Source organism: Heteronotia binoei, chromosome 5 (genome assembly GCF_032191835.1).
Source record: "Heteronotia binoei isolate CCM8104 ecotype False Entrance Well chromosome 5, APGP_CSIRO_Hbin_v1, whole genome shotgun sequence".
Lineage (NCBI taxonomy): Eukaryota > Metazoa > Chordata > Lepidosauria > Squamata > Gekkonidae > Heteronotia > Heteronotia binoei.
This window is the reverse complement of record NC_083227.1, coordinates 151,438,650-151,462,427: the sequence shown is the minus strand read 5'-3', so window position 1 is coordinate 151,462,427 and position 23,778 is coordinate 151,438,650. Positions and strand designations below refer to the sequence as shown.

Here is a 23,778-nt window from a genome sequence, read left to right as displayed (position 1 = left end):
AGTCAGAATCGTCATTGGTCAGAATCAGGTATAATGGTTAGGTTACAGAATCTGTGACTGGAGTTACGGATTTGGAAAAATTTTGTGCAGCTATCGCCCATCAATATTTGATTCACAATCAAAGTTTGATTTTAATCTAAAATCGGAAAGGTAAAATATTTAACGCATTTGGAGCATACGGGATTTAATTTTAAATTTAAAAATGCCCTAATATTGCAAGGCAACGTTGTTGTGTTCAAGCAAGTAAAACAGATATGTTTGTCAAGAAATTTTAAACACAAGAACAAACATGAAGGAACACACATAGACACCCAAAGGCATCCACATCAATTAAATATATATATATTTGAAGACCCCACACAGAGATACGAGAGCATGCGCAAACATGTATTCTCTGTGTTCCTGGGGTGCCAAGGTGATGCAAAGGACTGCCAAGAAAACCTGAATTATGAGAAGAAAGGAATGTGAATCTATTCTGAAGCTCTTTTTCATACCTATGTGGAATCCAGTGTGGGCCAGTGGTTAGAATGTCTATAATCAGGGAGACCCAGGTTTAAATACCTACTAGGCCTGAAACTTTCTGGATGACCTCGGGCCAGTCCCTCTCTGATTAACCTTTCTCACAGAGGTGTCGTGAGGACCCTTGTTATATAAGACATATATGCATACAGGCAAGTTTAAATGCTCAGATGGGTAGGACTTGCTTGCCACGTATGCCACAATCCAACATATGCTACAATTCAATTCACAACTAAACAGAATAAAGAGTAGCAAACTTTTCCTTTTCTGAGAGAGTAGCCATATTGGTCAAGGTTGCCAGGTCCCTCCGGTGGGAGAGGGGGAGTAGGCTTACTGGGAGCAAAGGGTCACACCTGACGTTTCAGTGATGTCCTTGACATGATTTCCAACATGACCTGGAAGTGATGTAGGCACACTGGGAACGTTGGGACAATGCTCTGATTTTTGGGCAAAAACTCTATCATAGAGTTTTTGTCCAAAAACCAGAGCATCACCACTAAAATGTCCATAGAGACTCCCTTTTTTCAGAAAGCTCCCCCTACTGGCCAGCTGATCAACAGTAAAGTGGGGTCTGAGAGTGGAAAGGAAATAGATTGGGGTGGGGGAGAGAGAGAAAGAACAAAAGGAAGAGTCTCCTTGCTTCTGACACAACTCCATGTTGGCTCCTATGCACACAAACAACCTGGTGCTGGTGATGGGAGGCCCATTAGGAGTCCCAGGCGATGTTCCCTGCCAAAGCTATTGAAGCGGAGGGGGGGGGCAGACATGCAGCCTGGGCACTCCATACCTGTCAGAGCAAGTGGTTCTCTATCTCTGCAGGTCTCCCCTGGACCACCCACTGCGCGTGCAGTAGGAGGCCCACAAGGAGCCTGGGATTCTATTCCCTGCCAAAGACCTTTGACGGGGAGGTGGACACATGGCCTGGGCACCCTCGGACCTCAACCCCTGCTGGAGTAAGTCCCATTGATCTTCCTTTTTTTTTTGTAGCTTCATTCTCAAACCTTATCCATTTCTGATCCCCTTCCTTCTCTATCTCTAATAATGCCTTAAGCTGAAATGCTTCATAGTAATTAATTATATCTGGAACTCCCCATCCAAGTTCCGATTGATGGTTGTATGCTAATTTTTTTTTTATTTTAAGTTTCCTACTTCCACATATCCATTCCCTTATTTTAGTGTTCCAGTTAATCATTTTTTGCTTATCTAACTCCAATGGTATTGTTTGAAAAAGGTACAACAACCTTGGCATCCAAAACATCGATACACTCTTTATTTTAGTGGTCAAACTCATCGTCCTTTTCCCCCACTGCTGCATATCCCTCTCTATCTTCTCCCAGATTTTTTTTATAATTTCCCTCCACTATCCCGTTAATATTTTTATAGATTTCTATCCCTAGATATTTAAATTTCTTAACTCCCATCCCCATATTAGTTATCCTATTAATTTCTTTCCTTTCATCCAATCCAACATTAAAGTACATTATTTCTGACTTTTTCATATTTATTCTTAAACCTGATGCGGCTTCAAAATCCTCTAATATAATTTTTCGTTTCCCTAATGGCTTCTTTCGGGTTAGATATTGTCATAATTAAATCACCTGCAAACAAGTTGATTTTTATTTCCTCCTTTCCCATTCTACAGCCTTCTATTCTACCCGAATTCCTAATTCTTTCTGCTAACTGCTCTATCGCCATTATAAATAAGGATGGGGAGAGTGGACACCCCTGCCTTACCCCTCTCTCAATTGAGAACTGATCCGTATGCTCATTATTTACTCTTACCACTGCTGACCCCCCATTGATCTTCCTAAAGAGGACTGGGTTTATTTATTTATTTATTTATTCTATGACTTATATCCCGCCCTTCCCATAAAATGGCTCAGGGCGGCTCACAACAAACGATAAAACAATAAACAAAGTGCAAAATTATTACAATTAAAAAGTCAAAGCATTTAAAAACCTTAAAATCTTAACATTAAAACTATACCGTATATTTCACTAAAGTCTGATAAGCTACCTTAATCTAGTCAGGCGTAGGCTAGCCGGAAGAGGCTTGTCTTACAGGCCCTGTGGAACTGAGTAAGATCCCGCAGGGCCCTCACCTCTTCCGGCAGCTGGTTCCACCATGTGGGGGCCATTGTAGAAAAGGCCCTGTCTCTGGTTGTCTTGAGACGGACTTCTTTGGGCCCGGGGATGGTGAGAAGGTTTTGCGTCCCAGACCTCAGTACTCTCTGGGGAATGTGTGGGGAGAGACGGTCCTTCAGGTAGGCAGGTCCCAGGCCATATAGGGCTTTAAAGGTAATGACCAGCACCTTGTACCGGACCCGGTATATTATTGGAAGCCAGTGCAGAGCCCGAAGACCCGGCCGAATGTGCCCCCACCTTGGGAGGCCCAATAACAGCCGGGCCGCGGCATTCTGCACCAGCTGCAATTTCCGGGTCCGGCACAGGGGCAGCCCCATGTAGAGGGCCTTGCCTGCCTTCTCTTCCTCCTCCCTGCCATTTAAACCTTATGCCTTTCCCTTTTTTCCCTAAATGCATGCTCACCTGGAATGCAGGGGGAATCCAGGCAGCAAGGGGAACCAAATGGGGAAGAGGCAGGACCTCAGGGCATGCAGCCATTTCCAACCAGCCCACATGCAGAAAACAAGCCCCAGCCATTGCCACATGCACTGAAATGGGAAAGAGGCTACCAGAGCAGGCCAAGCTGCGAGTGAGCTACCCTGGCTCCCCTTCCCCCCACCCGGCAAGAGCAGGGTTCCAGAGAGTCTGGGCCACCCAAGGCTTGGCCTGTTCTTCTTCTGTGTGGGAGAAAGCAGCTGCCAGGATACAAAACAGCCCAAGTGATCCCACACGGCCAGGTGGCTTGGCCAAATGGTGTGGTGTGCTTCCCTCGTTGGCCTCTCCCCTTCCCCCTCCCCAGTTCAGGACCCATCAAAAGCCCATCAGGGAGAGAGAGGGCCACATTTTCATACAGTTGCTGCTGCCCAGCCATGGGTGAGTCCAGCATGGGGGGGGGGGAGCTGGCCAGCACTCAGTGAGGAGGAGCTGTCCCTGCTGCCTGGAGGGAAGCTGGCCACTGCCCAGGGTCATGTGAGCTAGTAGACCAGCCACACACATGGTCAGCAGCCAGGCCAGGTGCCTCTGGCCAAAGGCAAAAATCCATACACCACAGCCTAAACATTATTGTGCCCAGGACATGGCGCACACCTTAGCAGGAACACTATTAACAGCTCCTACACATTCCCAGTAATGTTTGAAGAAAATGGATTGTGTGGCCAATGATGCAATTACTTTCCAAGCTTATGTCTTCCTGTTCCTAATACTGGAGACACTACGGTGTAAGCTAAACCATGTTCACAGCCAGTGTGACCATGTGATCACCTTTCCAATGTTACTGGACCTTCATGGGACCAGCCACACTGCAGCAGCTTCCGTATATTGGCTATCTCTTATTTTTAAAATTCTATCTTCCTTCCAAGGTGATATGGTACCCTTCAAATATCTAGTCCCCCCCCCCCCACCTCCTCCATGAAGTATATAGGCTATATGTATGATTGGTCCAAGCTCACTTAATGAGCCTATGGTTAAGTGGGACTCAAAAACTGTTCTCTTCCAAGTCCTAGTTTGACATTGCCAACTCCACTCCACTGTTCACACTGCCAGCAACGTATGAACTGGCCTTCCATTGTTATCCTTTATACTGCTGAATAAATAACAGTAAAACAGAGTCACATACTAACATGCTTTCTTCAGCATTAACGAGAGCCACCAGATTTGGCCTGAAAACCATTGGGAGACCAAACATTGGGCAGCTGTCTGTGATGGCATGACATCATCTCTGGGAAAATCCAGAAGTAACATCACACTTAAGAACATAAGAGAAGCCATGTTGGATCAGGCCAATGGCCCATCCAGTCCAACACTCTGTGTCACACAGTGGCCAAAAAAATTATAGATAGATAGATAGATAGATAGATAGATAGATAGATAGATAGATAGATAGATAGATAGATAGATAGATAGATAGATAGATAGATAGATAGATAGATATACACACTCACACACACACATATATATACACACTGTGGCTAATAGCCACTGAATGACCTCTGCTCCATATTTTTATCTAATCCCCTCTTGAAGCTGTCTATGCTTGTAGCTGCCACCACCTCCTGTGGCAGTGAATTCCACATGTTAATCACCCTTTGGGTGAAGAAGTACTTCCTTTTATCCGTTTTAACCTGTCTGCTCAGCAATTTCATCGAATGCCCACCAGTTCTTGTATTGTGAGACAGGGAGAAAAGCACTTCTTTCTCTACTTTCTCCATCCCATGCATAATCTTGTAAACCTCTATCATGTCACCCCGCAGTCGACGTTTCTCCAAGCTAAAGAGCCCCAAGCATTTTAACTTCTCTCTGGATTGCCAGATACTATGGTAAACCACAGAGCAGGGGGGACTAACTCATTTGTTATAAGGGCCAGATCTGACATAAATGAGACTTTGTTGGGCCAGGCCATGTGTGACATAAAATGTAATGCCAGGTAGCAGAGATATAAACTTTACAAGTGTTGTTATTTTTTTTTAAAAAAACCTTAAAATAAAACATGCTTTGACATTTAGCACTCTTGCAATATTTTGTTTATTTAACAGTCTCTGATAACTGACCCCTCTTGCTCTGAATTATTGCATCAAAATCTGGAGACAAAGTCTGTGCTGTAGCAATCTTGAGTATGCTGTTCAGGTGTTGTTCAGGTCTGTATCTGTAAATTGCAAGCCTACTTTTGATTTATTGACATTCATTATAGAAATCTCATGCTCAAGGCCTTGAGCTTAAGACCCAGAGGAAGCTTCATGTGCTGGTCAAGAACATGTGAAGGCACCATGATACAGACTGAGGGCTATGTGTTTTTCTACAAAACTATAGTCTACCCCAGAAAAAAAAAAACTACAACTCCTATGAAGCAGGTCTATGGAGCTTCAGCCAATGAAGAAAACAGAGGCTTTACTCTGTCACTTCTGTGAAGTTGAGCAAGCCTAGCAAAGCAAGCTGTGATGCAGAAGGAGGCAAGAGAGGGAGAAGGAAGCAGGCAGCAATGAGTTGCTCACAGGCCTGATAGGAGACCTCCTGGGGCCTGATCCAGCCCTTGGCTCACATCTTTAACACTGCCTGCCATAGAGCTTGCCACAGGGTTGCCAGACCTGGTCCAGGAACCAGTGGGAGACCAAGTGTTAGGCAGCTGTCTGTGATGGGCTGACATAATTTCTGAGAAAACCCCGAGGTGACATAATGCTTCTTGCCAGCATTCAGCAATTCTGAGAAAGGACTGATTTTGCTGTGGGTTCTCCCTGGGAGTGATGTCAGCCCCTCTTGGCATCTAGATTTTACCACAGAGTTTTTGGTGATGCCTTGAGAAGTGTGACATCATGCCATTGCTGAAGGCAATTTAAAAAAAAAAAATCTTTCTCCCCCTGTCCTCAAGGGTGCCCATGGACACTCGGCAATACAAATGCTGATACTAAACAATAGGCAGGCGATGGGCTTAGCTTCTTTTGAAACATGCAATAATGAGGAAAACAAATACTTTAGGGTAACTGCAGTGGAGCTACGGCTGCTGCAGACTGAGCAGAACCACCTCCTTAATAAATTGTTAAATCTTTAACTATTAAACGATAAAGAACTCCATTACCTTTTATGCATTTCTGTAAACAGTTAAACCATCAGGCCACTTATGAGCAGGGGAGTCTGCTGTTGAGAGCCAAGGAAGAAATGAGAGCAACGAGCAGATCCCACTCCCTATATCTGAGGCTGTTTCTAATTAATGTTTAAACAATATAATTTTAATAGTTTTAAAACGGTTGTTTCTAAAAATCAAAATTGACATATGTACTCCTTAATGCGGTGTTAGTTAGTGGTAGTGGCATGCATGAGTGTGGACATGCTAAATTGCTAAAGGAATTTAGGCTGGGCTTCCTGTCACTCACTTTTATCCATCTCTCATTTTAAGAAGAAGAAGAAGATGATTTTGGATTTATATCCCGCCCTCCACTCCAAAGAGTCTCAGAGCGGCTCACAATCTCCTTTCCCTTCCTCCCCCACAACAGACACCCTGTGAGGTAGATGAAGATATTGGATTTATATCCTGCCCTCCACTCCGAAGAGTCTCAGAGTGGCTCACAATCTCCTTTACCTTCCTCCCCCACAACAGACACCCTGTGAGGTAGATGAAGATATTGGATTTATATCCCGCCCTCCACTCCGAAGAGTCTCAGAGTGGCTCACAATCTCCTTTACCTTCCTCCCCCACAACAGACACCCTGTGAGGTAGATGAAGATATTGGATTTCTATCCCGCCCTCCACTCCGAAGAGTCTCAGAGCGGCTCACAATCTCCTTTACCTTCCTCCCCCACAACAGACACCCTGTGAGGTAGATGAAGATATTGGATTTATATCCTGCCCTCCACTCCGAAGAGTCTCAGAGTGGCTCACAATCTCCTTTACCTTCCTCCCCCACAACAGACACCCTGTGAGGTAGATGAAGATATTGGATTTATATCCTGCCCTCCACTACGAAGAGTCTCAGAGCGGCTCACAATCTCCTTTATCTTCCTCCCCCACAACAGACACCCTGTGAGGTAGATGAAGATATTGGATTTATATCCCGCCCTCCACTCCGAAGAGTCTCAGAGTGGCTCACAATCTCCTTTCCCTTCCTCCCCCACAACAGACACCCTGTGAGGTGGGTGGGGCTGGAGAGGGCTCTCACAGCAGCTGCCCTTTCAAGGACAACCTCTGCCAGAGCTATGGCTGACACAAGGCCATTCCAGCAAGTGCAAGTGGAGGAGTGGGGAATCAAACCCGGTTCTCCCAGATAAGAGTCCGCACACTTAACCGCTACACCAAACCGGCTCTCCTTCCCTAATAAACTTCCAGTACTAGACTTGCCCTATAATAATACATGGCCTACAATGGCTTCGATAGATGATAGATAGATCGACAGACAGACAGATGTCATGACCCTACTGAGGTGCCTCTGGACTCTGACTTGGAAGCCTCTAAAGAAGAACCTGAAGGTCCAGAAATATGGTTTGAGGGAGAACAGGAAAGTCTAGGAGACCCTTGAAGGGTAGATGCTTCTGGTCCATATGCTCCAGAACTTGCCCCTGCCGTGGGAATTCCTCTGCCAAAACTTCCTCAGAGTCAGTTTGGTGTAGTGGTTAAGTGTACAGACTCTAATCTGGAGAACTGGGTTTGATTAACTACTTCTTCACATGCAGCTGCTGGGTGACAATTGGATCAGTCACAGTTCTCTCGGAGCTGTTCTCTCAAGAGCAGTTCACCGAGAGCTCTCTCAGACCTCTCACAGGGTGTCTGTTGTAGGGAGAAGAAGGGAATGAGATTCTAAGACACTCTGAGATTCTGAGTGAAAGGTGGAGTATAAATCCAATCTCTTCATCTTCTTCTTTCTGTCCCGCTAAGGCTTGGGACAACTAAGTGCCGGTGCAGGACTTGATCCAGAAGCCCACCAGAACCTGCCTCTTGGCAGGGGCAATGGAAGCAGAAGGTTTGTGCTGAGATAGCCCAGCAAAAGCATAGTGCCAGACTTGCAGTTCATGCTTTACCTCCTGGTGATGTGATCCTTTGCAGGATTCTGGCCCCAGCTAAGCCTAGACTTTGGCCCTTTTCACATCACCATTCTAAACTGGAGGTATCTTTTGTTGGCCTAGTTCCACATAAAGCAATACAGGGACAGGGGTTTCATACTGCAAACTTCATCCTGTTAATGAGCTGTCTCTGAATCACTACAGCCATTTCCAACTGTGCCACTTTTCACCCCCATCCTTCTTCACTGAGTGGTTTTCCTCACTCCTCCTCCCCAAGGGCTGCCAAGTCCCCGGGCCGGGCGGGAGTTCTCCCGCCCTGGAGGTTCCCTACGCGCCTGCCCACATTGGGCCAGTGGGGGGAACCTCCCCTGACGTCGCGGCGCAATGACATCACCCAGAAGTGATGCCATCATGCTGCTGACTCCGCACACCGGCTGCTCTAGGTGTTTCTGGGAAAACTCTATCGCTGGTGTGATGACATCACGTCTGGGTGACGTCACTGTGCCGGCAACATCGGGGGAGGTTCCTCCCCCTGGCCCAATGTCCCCCTCCGGAGGCTGCAGGGGACTTGGCAACCCTACCCGCCCCCCAAACATTCTAAGTTGAGCGCTATAGCACTAAACCAATGGAGTCTCTCTGTGGAGTCAAGGCATCTCAACGGTGCTGCTGTTAACACTGAACTGCTATATTGGTTTAGCACTAAAATGCTCAACTTAGAACATTTGATGTGGGAAAAGGGTAAGGAAGATCTCGTGGCAAAAAAGGGAGAGGAGGGGGAAGCAGCATTTTAGGAAGTGCTATGGCCATTATAAACAGAACACCACAATTCAGAAGCGCAATGAAGAAGTGGAAACAGAAGAAAGCCGTTCCCCTCAAAAATGGCTCAGCCCTGCATTGCCAACAGGCCACAAGCAGCTTTGTATGACTAAGTAAATAAAATCTGTTAGCAGACAGTTGCTAAAATTATTGTGTTTGAACTGACACAAAAATCCATTAGCAACTTGCCACTAAAATGGCTGACAAAAGCTGTCTGAAAGTGACCCAGATGAGGCATGCCGCTTCCAGAGCAGGTGAAGCTGCTGTCTAAGCCTTGAGCTGTGAGGGGAAGCTTGCTGGATCAATCCGTTCACTAGGTTGTGTGTATGTATGGTGTGAAAGATATATTATATAGAGTTAAATCAATATGTCATTAGGAATTATGCTATCGCCTATATTATATCAATAATTTGCTTCTCCAACCTCAAGCGAAGTTGCTCCATTTTTTTCCTCAGAATGTATTTGTTTCATTTTATGTAAATTCTCAGAGCAATGCACAGAATCGGTTTAAAACAAAATGCACAAACGTTATGCTTAGTTTTCTCAATGCCTCTGCAGAATTGGGTCAGGTGCATACATAATAAACAGTAGCAAGGGGAAAGTTATCATTCTTCAGAAAGTATGAATATAGCCTAAGAATGTATGTACAGCATGTAAGAATTCCCTTTTCTCTCGGTTAATCCTTTACCTTGCAGCGCAAACAATGAAAGAAAAAGAACTCATGGCATAGTGCCATGGTACCACCATTGCACCCTCCTCTAATTTGAGCTTAACCACCACCTGATGCACATTTGGTTCCCACTATCTGATGAATACGTATGTTACCATTACCGATCAACTCACCTGCACATGCTGCAGACAAAGCATTTGGGGTGATAAGTCCGGCCCAAGGCTGAAATAACCTCCCCAGTGATGAAGTCCTGGCAACTGTCGCAGCGGGTGCCATAGAGCTGTTGATAATCATGGGTGCAGATGTAGTCTCCATTTTTAAAGAAGAAACCAGACTGAGCTAGGTCACAACCACACACTGGAGAAGAGAAAGCACAGGAGAGTCAGCTTTTTAGTCAGCTTTTAGGCATATTCTTATGAAGAACTTTCCGAAGATCTCTCCATTGGGTGGGCAGAAGGAATGTTCTTCGGCCAACACAAAGACTTAGGAGTTAGTCAGCGTATCAGCTACCTTGGTCCACTTCACATGCTTGCCACATCTACTCCATTGTTATCCTGCTGTTCCTCACTGCAAGAACACAACAGAGACAAATCCTTACATAGATGTGGTGTTGGCACTGGCTGTGGATCCCTGAGCTGTGCATGTCTGCCATTCTCACTTGTTCTGTTTGGTCCAGGAAGCACCAGAGCAATACTGGTGTAGCAATGAAAAACACACAACCGCTATAGAAAGTATGAAGGGCTCTTAGGGCCAAATCACACTCTATTAAGGCTTCATGTGGAGAACTGGAGAGTTGGCTTGGGTAGGTGCGGCTGACAAGAGTTTAAACCTTTACCTTGATGCTTATTCCTCCTGTGGAAAACACCCCAATGAAGCTGCTATTAAGTCATACAGGCTAAAAAGACAGCTAAAATACACCTCTGTTTTTCTCCTCACTGTGGCTCAGAGCAGCTCTTGATAAAGAATGGTTGCTTACCTGTAACTGTAGATCTTCGAGTGGTCATCTGTGCATTCACACTCATGGGATATAGCGCCTATGCTGATCCCCCGAATCGGTACCTAAAAAGCCCGGGATTTTTTTCGCACTCGGCACCACTGGGCATGCGCAGGCGTCCCAGCACGCATGCTCATCGGAGCCAGCACGAGAATCCCACCAGTTCCTTCTTGACCACTGGAAGCCCCTAACATAGGGAAACTGTCAGCAGTGGGGAAGGAGGGAGGGTAGTGTGAATGCACAGATGACCACTCGAAGATCTACAGTTACAGGTAAGCAACCTGTCTATCTTCTTCGTGGTCTCTGTGCTTCACACTCATGGGAGATTAGCAAGCAAGACATACCTGGAGGTGGGAAGACGGTCAACCAGAAGAGGCAGCTTGCAGCACCACAGCTCCCAGACGAGTCCTCTGCTGAGCATGCACATCCAGAGCATAGTGCCTCATGAAAGCATGTGGAGAAGACCAGGTGGCAGCCTTGCACACGTCCGTCAGGGAAACGCCTTTCAGGAATGCCACCGACGTCACCATCGCTCTAGTAGAGGGTCCACGAATGGGCCCAGGTAGCGGCTTCTTTGCCAACAAGTAGCACAGTTTAATAGTCTCAGTGAGCCACTTGGAAAGCTGCTGAGATGAGATTCTGGAGCCCAACTTAGGAGCAGCATAAGAAACAAAAATATGCTGGTCCTGGCGAAAACTCTTAGAACGACTCAAATAAAACAATAAAGCACGCTTAACATCCAAAGCATGCCACCTACGCTCCTCATCAGAGGAAGGCGTAGGATAAAACGTGGGTAACTAAACTTCTAACTTAAGGTGAAACTGAGAAACTACCTTGGGAAGAAAAAAAACATCAGGAGCCAATGACACTCCAGACTCCTGAAAAACGAGATATGGATAGTCACAATGCATAGCCATGAGCTCCCTTGCACGGCGTGTCGATGTGATGGCTACCAAAAAAACAGTCTTCCAGGACAGAAGCTGTAAAGAACAGGTGGCCATTGGCTCGAAGGGACGCCGAGTCAACCTGTCCAAAACTAAAGTCAAGTCCCACAGCTGTGGAGGTGACCTCGATGAAGGATGCAATCTGAGCAGACCTTTTAGAAACCTCTTAGAATGAGGGTGCACAAAAACTGAATGCCCCTCAACCGACTCATGGAACGCTGATATCACTGCTAAATAAACTTTAACTGAGGAAAAAGCAAGGCTGGCATCCACCAGAGATAACAAAAATTCAAAAATCACCGATAGCCCCACCCGCTGGGGTGGGACTGAAGGCTCAGCTAAGAACTGAAGAAACTTCCGCCACTTCCTATCATAGGAAGCACGAATAGACAACTTCCTACTATTTAGGAAGACATGCTGGACTCTACTGGAGAACTCACAGGGTTGATGAACCATGCTGTCAGCTTCAGATGAGGCACGTTGTGGTAGAATACATGTCTGTCCTGAGCCAACAGAAGTCCAGTTCTGCCGGAAACTGATAGAAAACCCCCCTCGCTAGTTGAAGCAAGATTGGGAACCAGTTCTGCCGAGGCCACCATGGTGTCACTAGAATGCAGCGTGGCCTCTAGAATGCAGCGTGGCCAACTAGAATGCAGCGTGGCCAACAATCTTGTTGACAACTCTTGTCAGCAGTGGCAGAGGCAGAAACAGGTACAGGAACCAGTCGTTCCACGGGAACATCAGGTCGTCTCCCAATGACTCTGGATCCGTGGCCCCCCTGGAACAAAACAGAGGGCACTTCCAGTTCCTGGCTGTTGCAAACACATCCACCTGAGGATACCCCCAGAGCTGAAACACAGGTTGAAGGAAGTACCACTGTATCTCCCACTTGTGCGGAGATGCTGCTGCTCTGCTCATCGAGTCCGCCTGCAGATTGAGCACCCCTGAAAGGGGTGCAGCACTTACGAAGATGTCGTGCTCCAGGCACTCCATCCACAGCTCTAGTGCTAGCGCACAGAGTCAACAAGAGACTGTCCCGCCCTGCCTGTTGATATAACACAGGGCTGTAGTATTGTCCGTCAACAGGGTCACCGCCTTCCCCGGCACTTTGGGACAGAAAGACCGAAGGGTGAAATGAATTGCCAATAGTTCCAGATAGTTTATGTGGCAATGAGCCAATTGTGGAGGCCAAGGGCCCCACACACAGAGAGAGTCCATGTGAGCACCCCAGCCCCACAAAGATGCATCTGTGGTGATGGTCACCGTTGTTGCAGGTAGGTGGAAGGGAGCTCCCTGACAAATATTGTCTCTGGATTTCCACCATCGCAGGGTCTGGAGGGTCAAAGGTGGAATTGTAAACCTCTTCTGAGGTGAGTCCCGTAAAGGCTGGAACTGTCTGAGAAACCACAGTTGAAGACCTCTCATTCTCAATTTTGCAAACAGCAGCACGCTTGTAGTCACCGCCATCAGCCCCAGCATCCACTGCAGCTGTTGTGCTGTGCCCCATTTCTGGAAAAGATTGACAAGATTGATTATGTCCATCGCTCTTTGCTGAGGCAGAAAGGCGTGGTGAAGGTTTGAGTCCAGCAAAGCCCCTATAAACTGAACTGTCCGTGACGGAGTAAGATGAGACTTTGCCATGTTGACCTGCAGATCTAAGGTGGTGCAGATCTAAGAGTGGTGGCAATATGGCTGGACAGACTTTCTTACGACTCTGCCACAAGGAGCCAATCGTCGATGTATGGAAAAATGACTATGCCTTGAAACCGGAGATCTGTGGCCACAACACTCATCATCTTGGTGAACACCCGAGGTGCAGTGCACAGACCGAACGGAAGGGCTTTGTACTGGAAGTGGTTGGAACCTACTGCAAACCAAAGGAAATGCCTGTACGCAGGGTGGATGCTGATGCGGAAGTAGGCATCCTTGAGATCCAACGTTGCCATCCAGTCCCTTTGGTTGATGAGGGTAAGGATTGTTTGCAGAGTGGACATTCTGAATTTCTGGTACACGATAAACTTGTTCAGATTCTGAAGGTCCATAATTGGTCTCAATCCCCCATCCCGTTTGGGAGCCAGGAAATAATGAGAGTAGAAGCTTCCCGTTCTGGTCTCTACTGGGACCGGTTCTATGGCTTGTTTTTGCAAGAGGTTGCTCACCTCCACCAGCAGAGGTGGGGAAGGGGGTGTGGTGACAATCACCGACTCAGTCGGAACCTGAACGAAGTCTATCTTGTAGCCTTCTGCAATGATGGAAAGAGCCCACCTGTCTGTGGAGATGGACTCCCAAGCCGGAAGGTATGGACGAAGGCGGATGATAGATGAAGTAGAGGCGGCAATGCGTGTTACTGGAAAGTCAAAGGCCCTGCTTTTGTGGGCAAGCACCTTTAGATTTGCCAGTGGTTTGTGCTGAAGCAAACCTTTCGGTTATTTCCCCTGTAAGGAGACCTACTTTCTGGTTGGGAAGATCGAGGTCTCCACTGCTGATCAGGGGAGAGTTTTTGGTAGGGCCGCTTAGGCCAGGATTTGTGCCACTGCTTTGGCCTAGTAGCCTTAGATGAGGTCGGGACACCCAGGTTCCTTGAGGTCTTTATGCTCTTGTCCATCTCCTGGAGGACACTGTCTGTGGTTGAGCTGAAGAGACCTTCACCCTCAAAGGGTAGCTCTTCTACGAAGGCCCTGGTGTCAGGCTGGAGAGCTGTAGACCTCAGCCAAGAGTGATGGCATAGGGAGACAGCAGATGTGATGGTTTTGGCTGATACGTCAACCATGTGCTTTGCTGCAGTCAGTTGCTGCTTAGCTACAGCAAAGGCCTCCTTTTGCAGCTTCCTAAACACAGATCTCTTTTCCTCACTTAGGGAGGACAAAAGGAGTGTGAGCTGCTCCAAAATTGAGTATTGGTATCTAGCCATGCAAGCAGCATAATTAGATACCTTCACTCCCAAGGCTCCAGCCGAATAAAACTTCCTTCCTGCATTATCCAATTTCTTGCCCTCCTTGCCAGGTGGAGAAGAATGGGTCTTGTGGGCCTTGGATGACGAGGAGACTACCACTGAGTTGGGCTTGGGGGTGAGCAAATAAAAACTCAGCACCAGCCTCCTGGAGCCAATACATATGATTCAATCTCCTGGAAGAAATAGGAGTTGACACTGGGTTTGCCCAAGGCTCCTTCACCGCCTGAAGGATGACTTTTGTTACAGGTAAGGCCACAGCCATCGATGCGTCCCGCTGCATAATGTCGAAGACGGTGTCATCGACGACTGGCTGTGGTTGCATCACTGTGAGGGAGAGTGAGTGTGCCATTCATTTCACCAGGTCCCCATAAGACTTCAGATCTTCTGATGGCGATATGGGAAGGTCCTCAGCAATATGCGACTCTGGCGAAGGTTCCACAGCTCTGTCCGGGTCATTGGTACCGACCTCGGAGTCCGATGACGAGGAGTCCCTTCTGACTGAGTGCTTGGAGAGTATTGGAGTCGAAGCTCACTCAGGGGACCGCAGAGATACCGACGATAGAGCTTGTACTTCTTCCACCTTCTTTCTACGTCTCTTGGGAGGGATCGTCATCAATGCCAATGCTCGCTGCCTAAAGTGATGCGAAACTCTCGAGAGATGAGAGACCTCTGACTGCTGATCCCACTCAGGAAAGTCACTTGGAGGGTACCACCAGTATGGTGGATAAGGGTAACCATAGGGAGAAGGCCACTGACGATGTTCCCATGGTGGAAGCGTCAGGAAGCGTCGAACCATCGTTGTTGGTTCTAGCTCTCTCCGTCTCGTAGTCAATACAGTAGGTGCTGGGGGTTCGTTCGGTACTGAAGCCTCGACTTCCAAAATCGAACCACTGTTGTTCCGACGGCGCGATCCCAATCTCTATGAGTGGGTGCGCTGGATCAGGTCTCTGTCATGCTCCGATCCTGATAGGCGAAGCTGCTGTGAATCCCTTCCTCTCGATACCGAAGGACTCCTCGAACGTGGAGACACCAGGATCTTTTGGGGTGGAGCAGCTTGCGTCGACACTGAAGCATTCCGAGAAGGCGAAGAAATGCGGGAGAGCCTGTTCTTTCGCTTCTCCTTTGACTTCGACTTCTTCGGGAACTGTCCCTGAATTGTCCCGATGTTTTTTGGCCAGAGTCACCACTGACCCTTCAGAGGGTTGTTTTGTGGGTCGGCCTCACTCGCTCGGCATATCAGTCTGGATTGGAGATGGTGGATCGACCGATATAACCGTCGTGGCTGGGGCCACTTCCCCCATTGGTACCATTTTCGGTGGACGAAGAGCCGATTCCACAAGTGCCGCAGATAGCCTCGCCGCATGGTTTTTGTGGGTTTGCTTAGAGAAGGCTAAGCAGTGCAGACACGAATCAACTCGGTGTCCCTTGCCCAGGCACAACAGACAGAGGGAGTGACCATCAGGAGGTGTGATCTTCTTACCACACGAGCAGCACCTCTTAAAAAAATCCCAACGCCTTTCCATAGGCGCCAACAAGAACCACACAGAATACTTTCTGAGGGAATGGGGGGGAAAATAAAGCCCCGAAAGGCAAATCCAACAACAACAGTCTTTTTTTTTTTAACAATAACTATCTATAATTATAAACTATCTAACTATGAGAAAACAACAAACAGGCTATAAACAAGAAGAAAATCCAAAGGATTACTGTACCGACCGGAGAACTGAAAGGAGATCCTCTCAGAGCAGCGGTCAAAAAGGAACTGGTGGGATCCTCGCACTGGCTCCGGTGAGCATGCATACTGGGATGCCTGCGCATGCCTACTGGTGCTGAGTGTGAAAAAAATCCCGGGCTTTTTAGGTACCGATTCGGGGGATCAATGCAGGCACTATATCCCATGAGTGTGAAGCACAGAGACCACGAAGAAGATCTGCTGCATTTCACTATGCATGTGCGGAGAACACGCTATGAATGATCTTCCCAATATGCACAATGGCTTGTTTGAAAAAGGGCGCCATGTTTACAGTCTCAGTACACTCAGTGCAATTCCCCAGGAGAATGTGACTATCAGGAGGATCACAGGCAGAACATTCTTCCCATATGTTTGTTGAAACGTGACTGAAAAGGACTTAGGAGATGATTTCTGTCAAAGAAATTGCTGAAGCTGCCTTCTCTCTGACTCCCATGATTGTAACCCTGATCCAACATTTCCTTCATAACTGCTTAAAAACCTTTAATGCGCAGCTTGTCTCCCTTTAATGCGCAGCTTGTTCCTTAGAAAAGCACAAGGGGCTTTAGTGCCAACCTGCTCCAGGTCCCCGGTTACTATGCTTGACAGCTTACAAGAGAATTCTCATGGTGCCATGGCTGCTCTGGGTGGCCTTTTTCCTTCTTATTTTTGCAACACATTTCCCAAGGGATGGTTTACACAGGGTGTTTCTTCTACACACATGCCATTCCCATAGACATATTGTGTGAAATGACTATTCTTGGGATTGCGGTAATGTTGGGGCGGGGGTGGGGAGGGGAGAGAACGTCAACCATCGCAAAAAGTTTCAGTTGGCTGTAGAAGTATATCAGAACAAGAAAAAGCAAAAAAAAAAAAATGGTATAGTGGGAAAATATCATTTATTCAACTTGACAATGCTTGGCAATGCTATTTCACAGATCCTCCTGATGAAGCATAGGCAAAATGTGTAGGATTTACACATTTACAAATCTGGTCCCACCATACTGCAATACTGGCAGCTGAACACGTGGAATGAATCAAGTTGTTTTTTTAAAAAAAAAACATTTCGAGGGGGTATGCATGTGAGCTTTGAACCATGTTAGATATGTGTTGGTTCAATAGGGCCCATTCCAGGTATTTGGGGGGGGGGGGTCCTGGGGAGAGAGGGCTCAGGGGCCCCCTCTCCTCTGACCACAAGGGCCCCCCACTCATGCCATCTTTCCAGCCCACCCACATCCCCACTTGACTATCCATCCTCACTGACCACAGTTCCTTTCCCTTATGGTGCTGAGTGGTTTGTGAGATACCACTACTGTGCCTACCAGCAGAGCCACCATTGTACACCACCTGCAGCTCCTTCTCTGGCAGCATGTGGTTGAGGGGCTCTGCAGAACTCTCCGCCAGAAACCTTGGGCTCCCTCATTGGGAATACAGCACAGAGAATGTTTTTTCCTGGTCACTAGTAATTGTTTGGATATGTTATTTCTGCAGGAAAGTCCTCCTTTATATATATATATATATATATATATATATATATATATATATATATATATATATATATATATATATATAAACCCAAAACCTGGGCAGTCCAGTGCTTCCTTCAACCCCACAAGATGTCACTGTTGGGTTGCTGGCAAGCTCCAGCAAAAATAAAAAAGGCATGCCTTTTTGTAGAAGATCTGAGCCCTGCCGAAAGAACATTTGGCTACTGCTTAGGGGAATTGTCTGTGACCCTTGGTAAATAACAGTAACAGACTGTGCCCTCTGTGGTTGAGCATTAGCAGTCAGCAAGATTCTCCCTGCACAAACCAGCCTGGCAAAAGAAGTATAACCTCATTCAGCAATGAGAGGCCTTGTCGCATTTAAGCAGGTAGGGCTGATTAAGCAGGTAGGAGCGCTACTTTGAGTGTGCTGGGGGGGCGAGTGGCAGAGTGTGTCACCGCAGAAGGAGAATGGAGGAGGAGCGCTGCTGGAATTGGCCCTACCTGCTTAAATGCTGCTTGGGCCTCTCAGCTCTGAATGAGGCTTTGCTCCTCCCTCGAGCGAGGAGTGAAGCCTCATTCAGCGCCGAGAGGCCCAGGCCGCATTTAAGCAGATAGGGCCAATTCTAGTGGCGTTACTTTGAAGGGGAGGGAGGAGAAGTGCTGCTAGAATAGGCCCTACCCACTTAAACATGGCCTGGCCTCTCGGCGGTGAATGACGCTTCGCTCCTCCTTTGGGGAGGAGCGAAGCCTCGTTCAGTGCTGAACGGCCCAAGCCGCATTTAAGCGGGTAGGGCCAATTCTAGCGTTCCTTTCAGAGTGCGGGGGGTTGGCGGCAGAACTCTCCACCACAGAAGGGGAGGGCAGAAGTATTTTACCCACAGGAGGGGAGAGTGGAGGCAGCGGCGACATGGCGGGGATGGCAGTGAGGACAGCAGCAGGTCAACTAGGCAATTGACCTGGGTGCAGGGAGGGGGGGAGTGCCCAATTTGGCGCCCCCACCCTCCTGGCACCCTAGGCAGTTGCCTAGTGGGCAAGCCGGCCCTGCCTAATCCACAGAACAGGAGTAGGGTTGCCAATCCCCAGGTGGGGGCAGGGGATCCCCCAGTTTGGAAGCCCTACCCCTACTTCAGGGTCATCAGAAAGCGGGGGGAGGGGAGGGAAATGTCTGCTGGGAACTCTGTTATTCCCTATGGAGATTTATTCCCATAGAAAATCATGGAGAATTGATCCGCGGGTATCTGGGGCTCTGTGGAGGCTGTTTTGGGGGGTTGATGCACCAAATTTACAGTATAGCATCAAGTGCCTCTCCCCCAAAATACCCCCCAAGTTTCAAAAAGATTGGACCAGGGGGGTCCAATTCTATGAGCCCCAAAAGAAGGTGCCCCTTTCCTTCATTATTTCCTATGGAAGGAAGGCATTGAAAAGGTGTGCCATCCCTTTAAATGTGATGGCCCGAACTCCCTTTGGAGTTCAATTATGCTTGTTACAGCCTTGATTTGGCTCCACCCCTAATGTCTCCTGGCTCCACCCCCAAAGTCCCGAGATATTTTTTTTAATTGGACTTGGCAACCCTACTTTCAGAACCATCATATGGATACACTTGGGGTGCAGTTTTTGATGAGGTACATAAATAAGGGCTGTTATGGGCCAAAGATAAGCAGGGGTTCTAGCCGTGATTCTGCTAGGCTTAAACTTTCAAGCCAGCAAGATACCAAATAATTGACTGGGTTCCTGTTCTGAGGCCCTTTTTTGCATGGTTGCCAAGGGGGCAAGCCTAGAATAGAGGGAAAGTTCATGAGCAAACAAACATAACCTTTTTGCACAAACAGAATGAGTTGCTGTGGTCCTGGCTAATAATTGTCAGATATAACTATTGGTGTCTGGGGGAAAGCGAGGGAAGGAGTGAGAGATAGGGGAGACTTGGGGTGCGGTCAGACGTTGCACTAAAAGCGGATGCATCACGCTCCAATTTGAACCGCCCGATTTTGTATCGGCACATTTCTGATCAGACGACCACTCCTGAAAGAGAGCAGTCTCGCACTAGTCCCGTATTCAAATGATCAGACATTGCAGACCAGTATCGCTTCTTCCTTGTGCTTGAAATAATAAGTTCCAGCAAAACCTGGAGCGGAGAGAGAAGCAAACATGTGCACACACTTGGAGGGGGGGGGGAGAGATGAAGAGATCCCGATTGCCTCTTTCCCTAGGAACCATTAGTTGGATTGCACGTTGCAACCTCAGCTAAAAGCAGCATCCCCAATTCCCTTTTTCTCCCCCCCCTTCCCAACACGCACACACATACACACACCTCCCGTGTGTGTGTGTGGGGGGGTGTTGCAATCTCTTTGTAGATATGGTTGCTCTAGAACTCAAGTCATTTGTAGATGGATGGCGAGGAGAAAGGACTCGGGTTCAGACCCAAGCGGGGAGGGCTTTCTTGCTTTCCACGCCTCCTGCAACCCTTCCCCCCCTCCCGTTATTAGTGTTATTGTTGATGACAGATCACTTTCCAAGAAAGAAGAGCAGCCCTTTCCAAAACCTTTTTTAAAAGAGAAAGTCGAATCTGGATGATGTTCTGTTATTGCAGGGCGAGCTGAAGGATGCAGTTAAACTTTTGGAAGAGAATGTGTGGGGAAGCCGGAGCGTTTCCTGGAGAATGACAATTTCAGTGCGTGTGTTTGAAAAAAAAAAAAAAAGCCCGAGGTAGTAGCAATGTATTTTGTGCAGTTGAAAAACAGCTGTTGTGGGAAGGGATCCTCGTGAGGGGAGGGGGGAGAGAAGCCTAGCTAGACACATTCAAACTGTCGATCAGCAAAGAACTACTTTCAGGGAGAAGTGGGACTTTGACACATGGAGATCCCACATAATGGGGATATTATATTCCAATTCCTCTAAAAAAGAAAGATTCTGCTCCCGTGTAGCCTGTATTGACAGGGAAAATGCAAAACTCTGCTAAACGGTTATGTGGTCATGTGCACACATTAATTCGTCTGTTAATAATGGCGCCAGAAACGGTCACAGTTTGAGGGAAGTGCAAATCGACTGCATCGCAGATGAGCCGTTCAGACAGAAATAACCCGATTGTATGCCGCACCAAGCAGGAAGGACCAAACTTTCTCTGGGGTCAAATTGTGACGAGAGCAATCCGGGGCAGGTTGGGATGACTACGAGTTGCTACAGAGTAACAGATGTGGAAGTCTGAACGTACTCAAGAAATCCAAATGGGAAACGTGCCTATGTCGGAACTAAAGGAGTGTCTGAACGCACCCCTATAGTATAACCTTAGACAGAGAAAGTATGGTTGAAATCAGACTGGCTGTGTAATCATGTAGGGTGGAGCAAAGAAAAGATGAGGCTGGAAATATCTGGGCAAGATAAGGAATAAGGATTTCCCTTTACTTTGGAAGCAGATGGAAAACAATGCCAAGTTCTCCCGCTGGTGGTTTTGCATTCCTTTTGAAGCTAGAGACAGTCTGGGCTCTTTGTCTGCCTAAGTTGTCTACACAAAACTCCAGGAGGCTGGAGACACAGAGCGTTTTCCCACATAGCTTACCTCGGAGCAATGTCCCTCTTTACCGCGCAGCGTCTGCGCGGATTTCGCACCAACTGCTCCGCATAACCAGGAAGAGCCGCGGCTTTTGCGTCGCAGATGTAAACCGCTAAAAACCAGTTTACATCTGCGACGCAAAAGCCGCGGCTCTTCCTGGTTATGCGGAGCAGTTGGTGCGAAATCCGCGCAGACGCTGCGCAGTGAAGAGGGACGTCGCTCCGAGGAAAGCTATGTGGGAAAACGCCCACAGTCTCCTCATGGGTCCCTGAAAGCCAACATGGTGAGTAGAATCTGGTAGGTGAACATGAGAGAGTACAGGCCTGCTAAGCTATTTCTGTAGGGGTGCTTGTAAGAATAGTGTTTTGCATTGAGTTGCCTGGTGCAGCCCAAGGACCTGAGCATTAACTTTGGCATCAAATATGTACCAAGAGATTGTGCAACTGTTGTGTTTCTTACTCATTCCATCTTCACTAGTAAGTAGTTCCACCTGGAAGCTTCTACACCTGCCTTTGTGAGGGAGACCCTGCCTTTCCTTCCGGAAACAAGGCCCAGATGGCCACAGCCCATGTGGTTGTATTCTCCTCAGCCTCCCTTTCTCCCACTGGGACCTCATGCCCACAGGGGGTGGGGCTAGGGTAACCATGTCAGTTGTCAGAGCAAGGAGGGAGAAGCAGGAAATAAATGTGACATGCTTATGGCACCAGGATGTGATGTAGGCATGTTGGTGACATGGGGGGAGACTCTGGTTTGGGAGCAAAATTGTATGGTTCGAAGCTAACTCTACCATAGAATTTTGTCCCAAATCCAGAGTGCCACCCCTGACATCACCAATATGCCTATGTCACTTCCTGGTTATGTATGCGCATTTATTTCATGTTTCTTGCCTGTTTTTTTTGGGGGGGGGTAATTCCTGCTAGGGTTGCCAAGTCCAATTCAAGAAATATCTGGGGACTTTGGGGGTGGAGCCAGGAGACTTTGGGGGTGGAGCCAGGAGACATTAGGGGTGGAGCCAAGATCAAGGCTGTGACAAGCATAATTGAACTCCAAAGGGAATTCTGGCCATCACATTTAAAGGGACGGCACACCTTTTCAATGCCTTCCTTCCATAGGAAATAATGAAGGATAGGGGCACCTTCTTTTGGGGCTCATAGAATTGGATCCCCTGATCCAATCTTTTTGAAACTTGGGAGGTATTTTGGGGAGAGGCAGTAGATGCTATACTAAAAATTTGGTGCCTCTACCTCAGAAAACAGCCTCCCCAGAGCCCCAAATACCCACGGATCAATTCTCCATGATTTTCTATGGGAATACCATAGGGAATAATAGAGTTCTCAGCAGACATTTCCCGCCCCTCCCCTCCCCCCGCTTTCTGATGACCCTGAAGCGGGGGGAGGGTCTCCAAACCGGGGGATCCCCTGCCCCCACCTGGGGATTGGCAACCCTAATTCCCACTGCAGAAAGGAGGGCCTTGCAGACATTTCCCCTTGCTTTCTGATAACTCTGAAGCAGGGAAGGGGCTCCAAACTGGGGGATTGCTGGGGCCAAACACAATGGGCAGCCCCACACACTCTTGAGCACCCTGTCTCCTCAATGGGCCCAGCAGACCCATCTGTGGTGGGCAACAATGAACTCCTAGATGGCCAGCAGGCCTGGGTCCTCAATTCAGGGCAGAAATTCACTGTCCTGTCACCAGGTGCAAAGAAGAATCTGATACTCCCATGCTAAGTCTGGGGGTGCTGCGGGGACCTCTAGACATAATATTAAAGACAACATTCAGTTATCCAGGTTATGATTTGGAAATCTTGATTCTGTGGATGCCTTATGGATGTGCTCTGAATCAGAGTACCACTGCCACTGGCCCATAACGTCTGAGCTGAGCAACCCACATGGACTAAAAGATAACGCAGCCTAGGGTTGCCAATCCCCAGGTGGGGGCAGGGGATCCCCCGGTTTGGAGGCCCTCCCCCCACTTCAGGGTCGTCAGAAAGCGGGGGGTGGGGAGGGGAGGGAAATGTCTGCTGGGAACTCTGTTATTCCCTATGAAGATTCATTCCCATAGAAAATCATGGAGAATTGATCCGTGGGTATCTGGGGCTCTGGGGGGGCCTGTTTTTTGGGGTAGAGGCACCACATTTTTAGTATAGCATCTAGTGCCTCTCCCCAAAATACCCCCCAAGTTTCAAAAAGATTGGACCGGGGGTCCAATTCTATGAGCCCCAAAAGAAGGTGCCCCTATCCTTCATTATTTCCTATGGAAGGAATTGAAAAGGTGTGCCGTCCCTTTCAATGTGATGGCCAGAACTCCCTTTGGACTTCAATGATGCTTGTCACAGCCTTGATCTTGGCTCCACCCCTAATGTCTCCTGGCTCCACCCCTAAAGTCCCCAGATATTTCTTGAATTGGACTTGGCAACCCTAACGCAACCTGAGTGTCACAGCATCGCTACCATCAAGACAGTAACATTATGCCCCAATAACAGGAAGTATCTCTTCATGAAATGTTTCCTA

General features: G+C 47.8%; 1 protein-coding gene across 1 annotated transcript in view; it reads right to left on the bottom strand.

Moving 5' to 3' along the window:
* Positions 1 to 23,778, bottom strand: part of ABLIM3 (actin binding LIM protein family member 3) — a 251,402-nt gene that overhangs the window by 84,820 nt on the left and 142,804 nt on the right. The window contains 1 exon segment of the mRNA XM_060238855.1: positions 9,787 to 9,970. Within this exon segment, the coding sequence (XP_060094838.1) occupies positions 9,787 to 9,970 (184 nt within the window).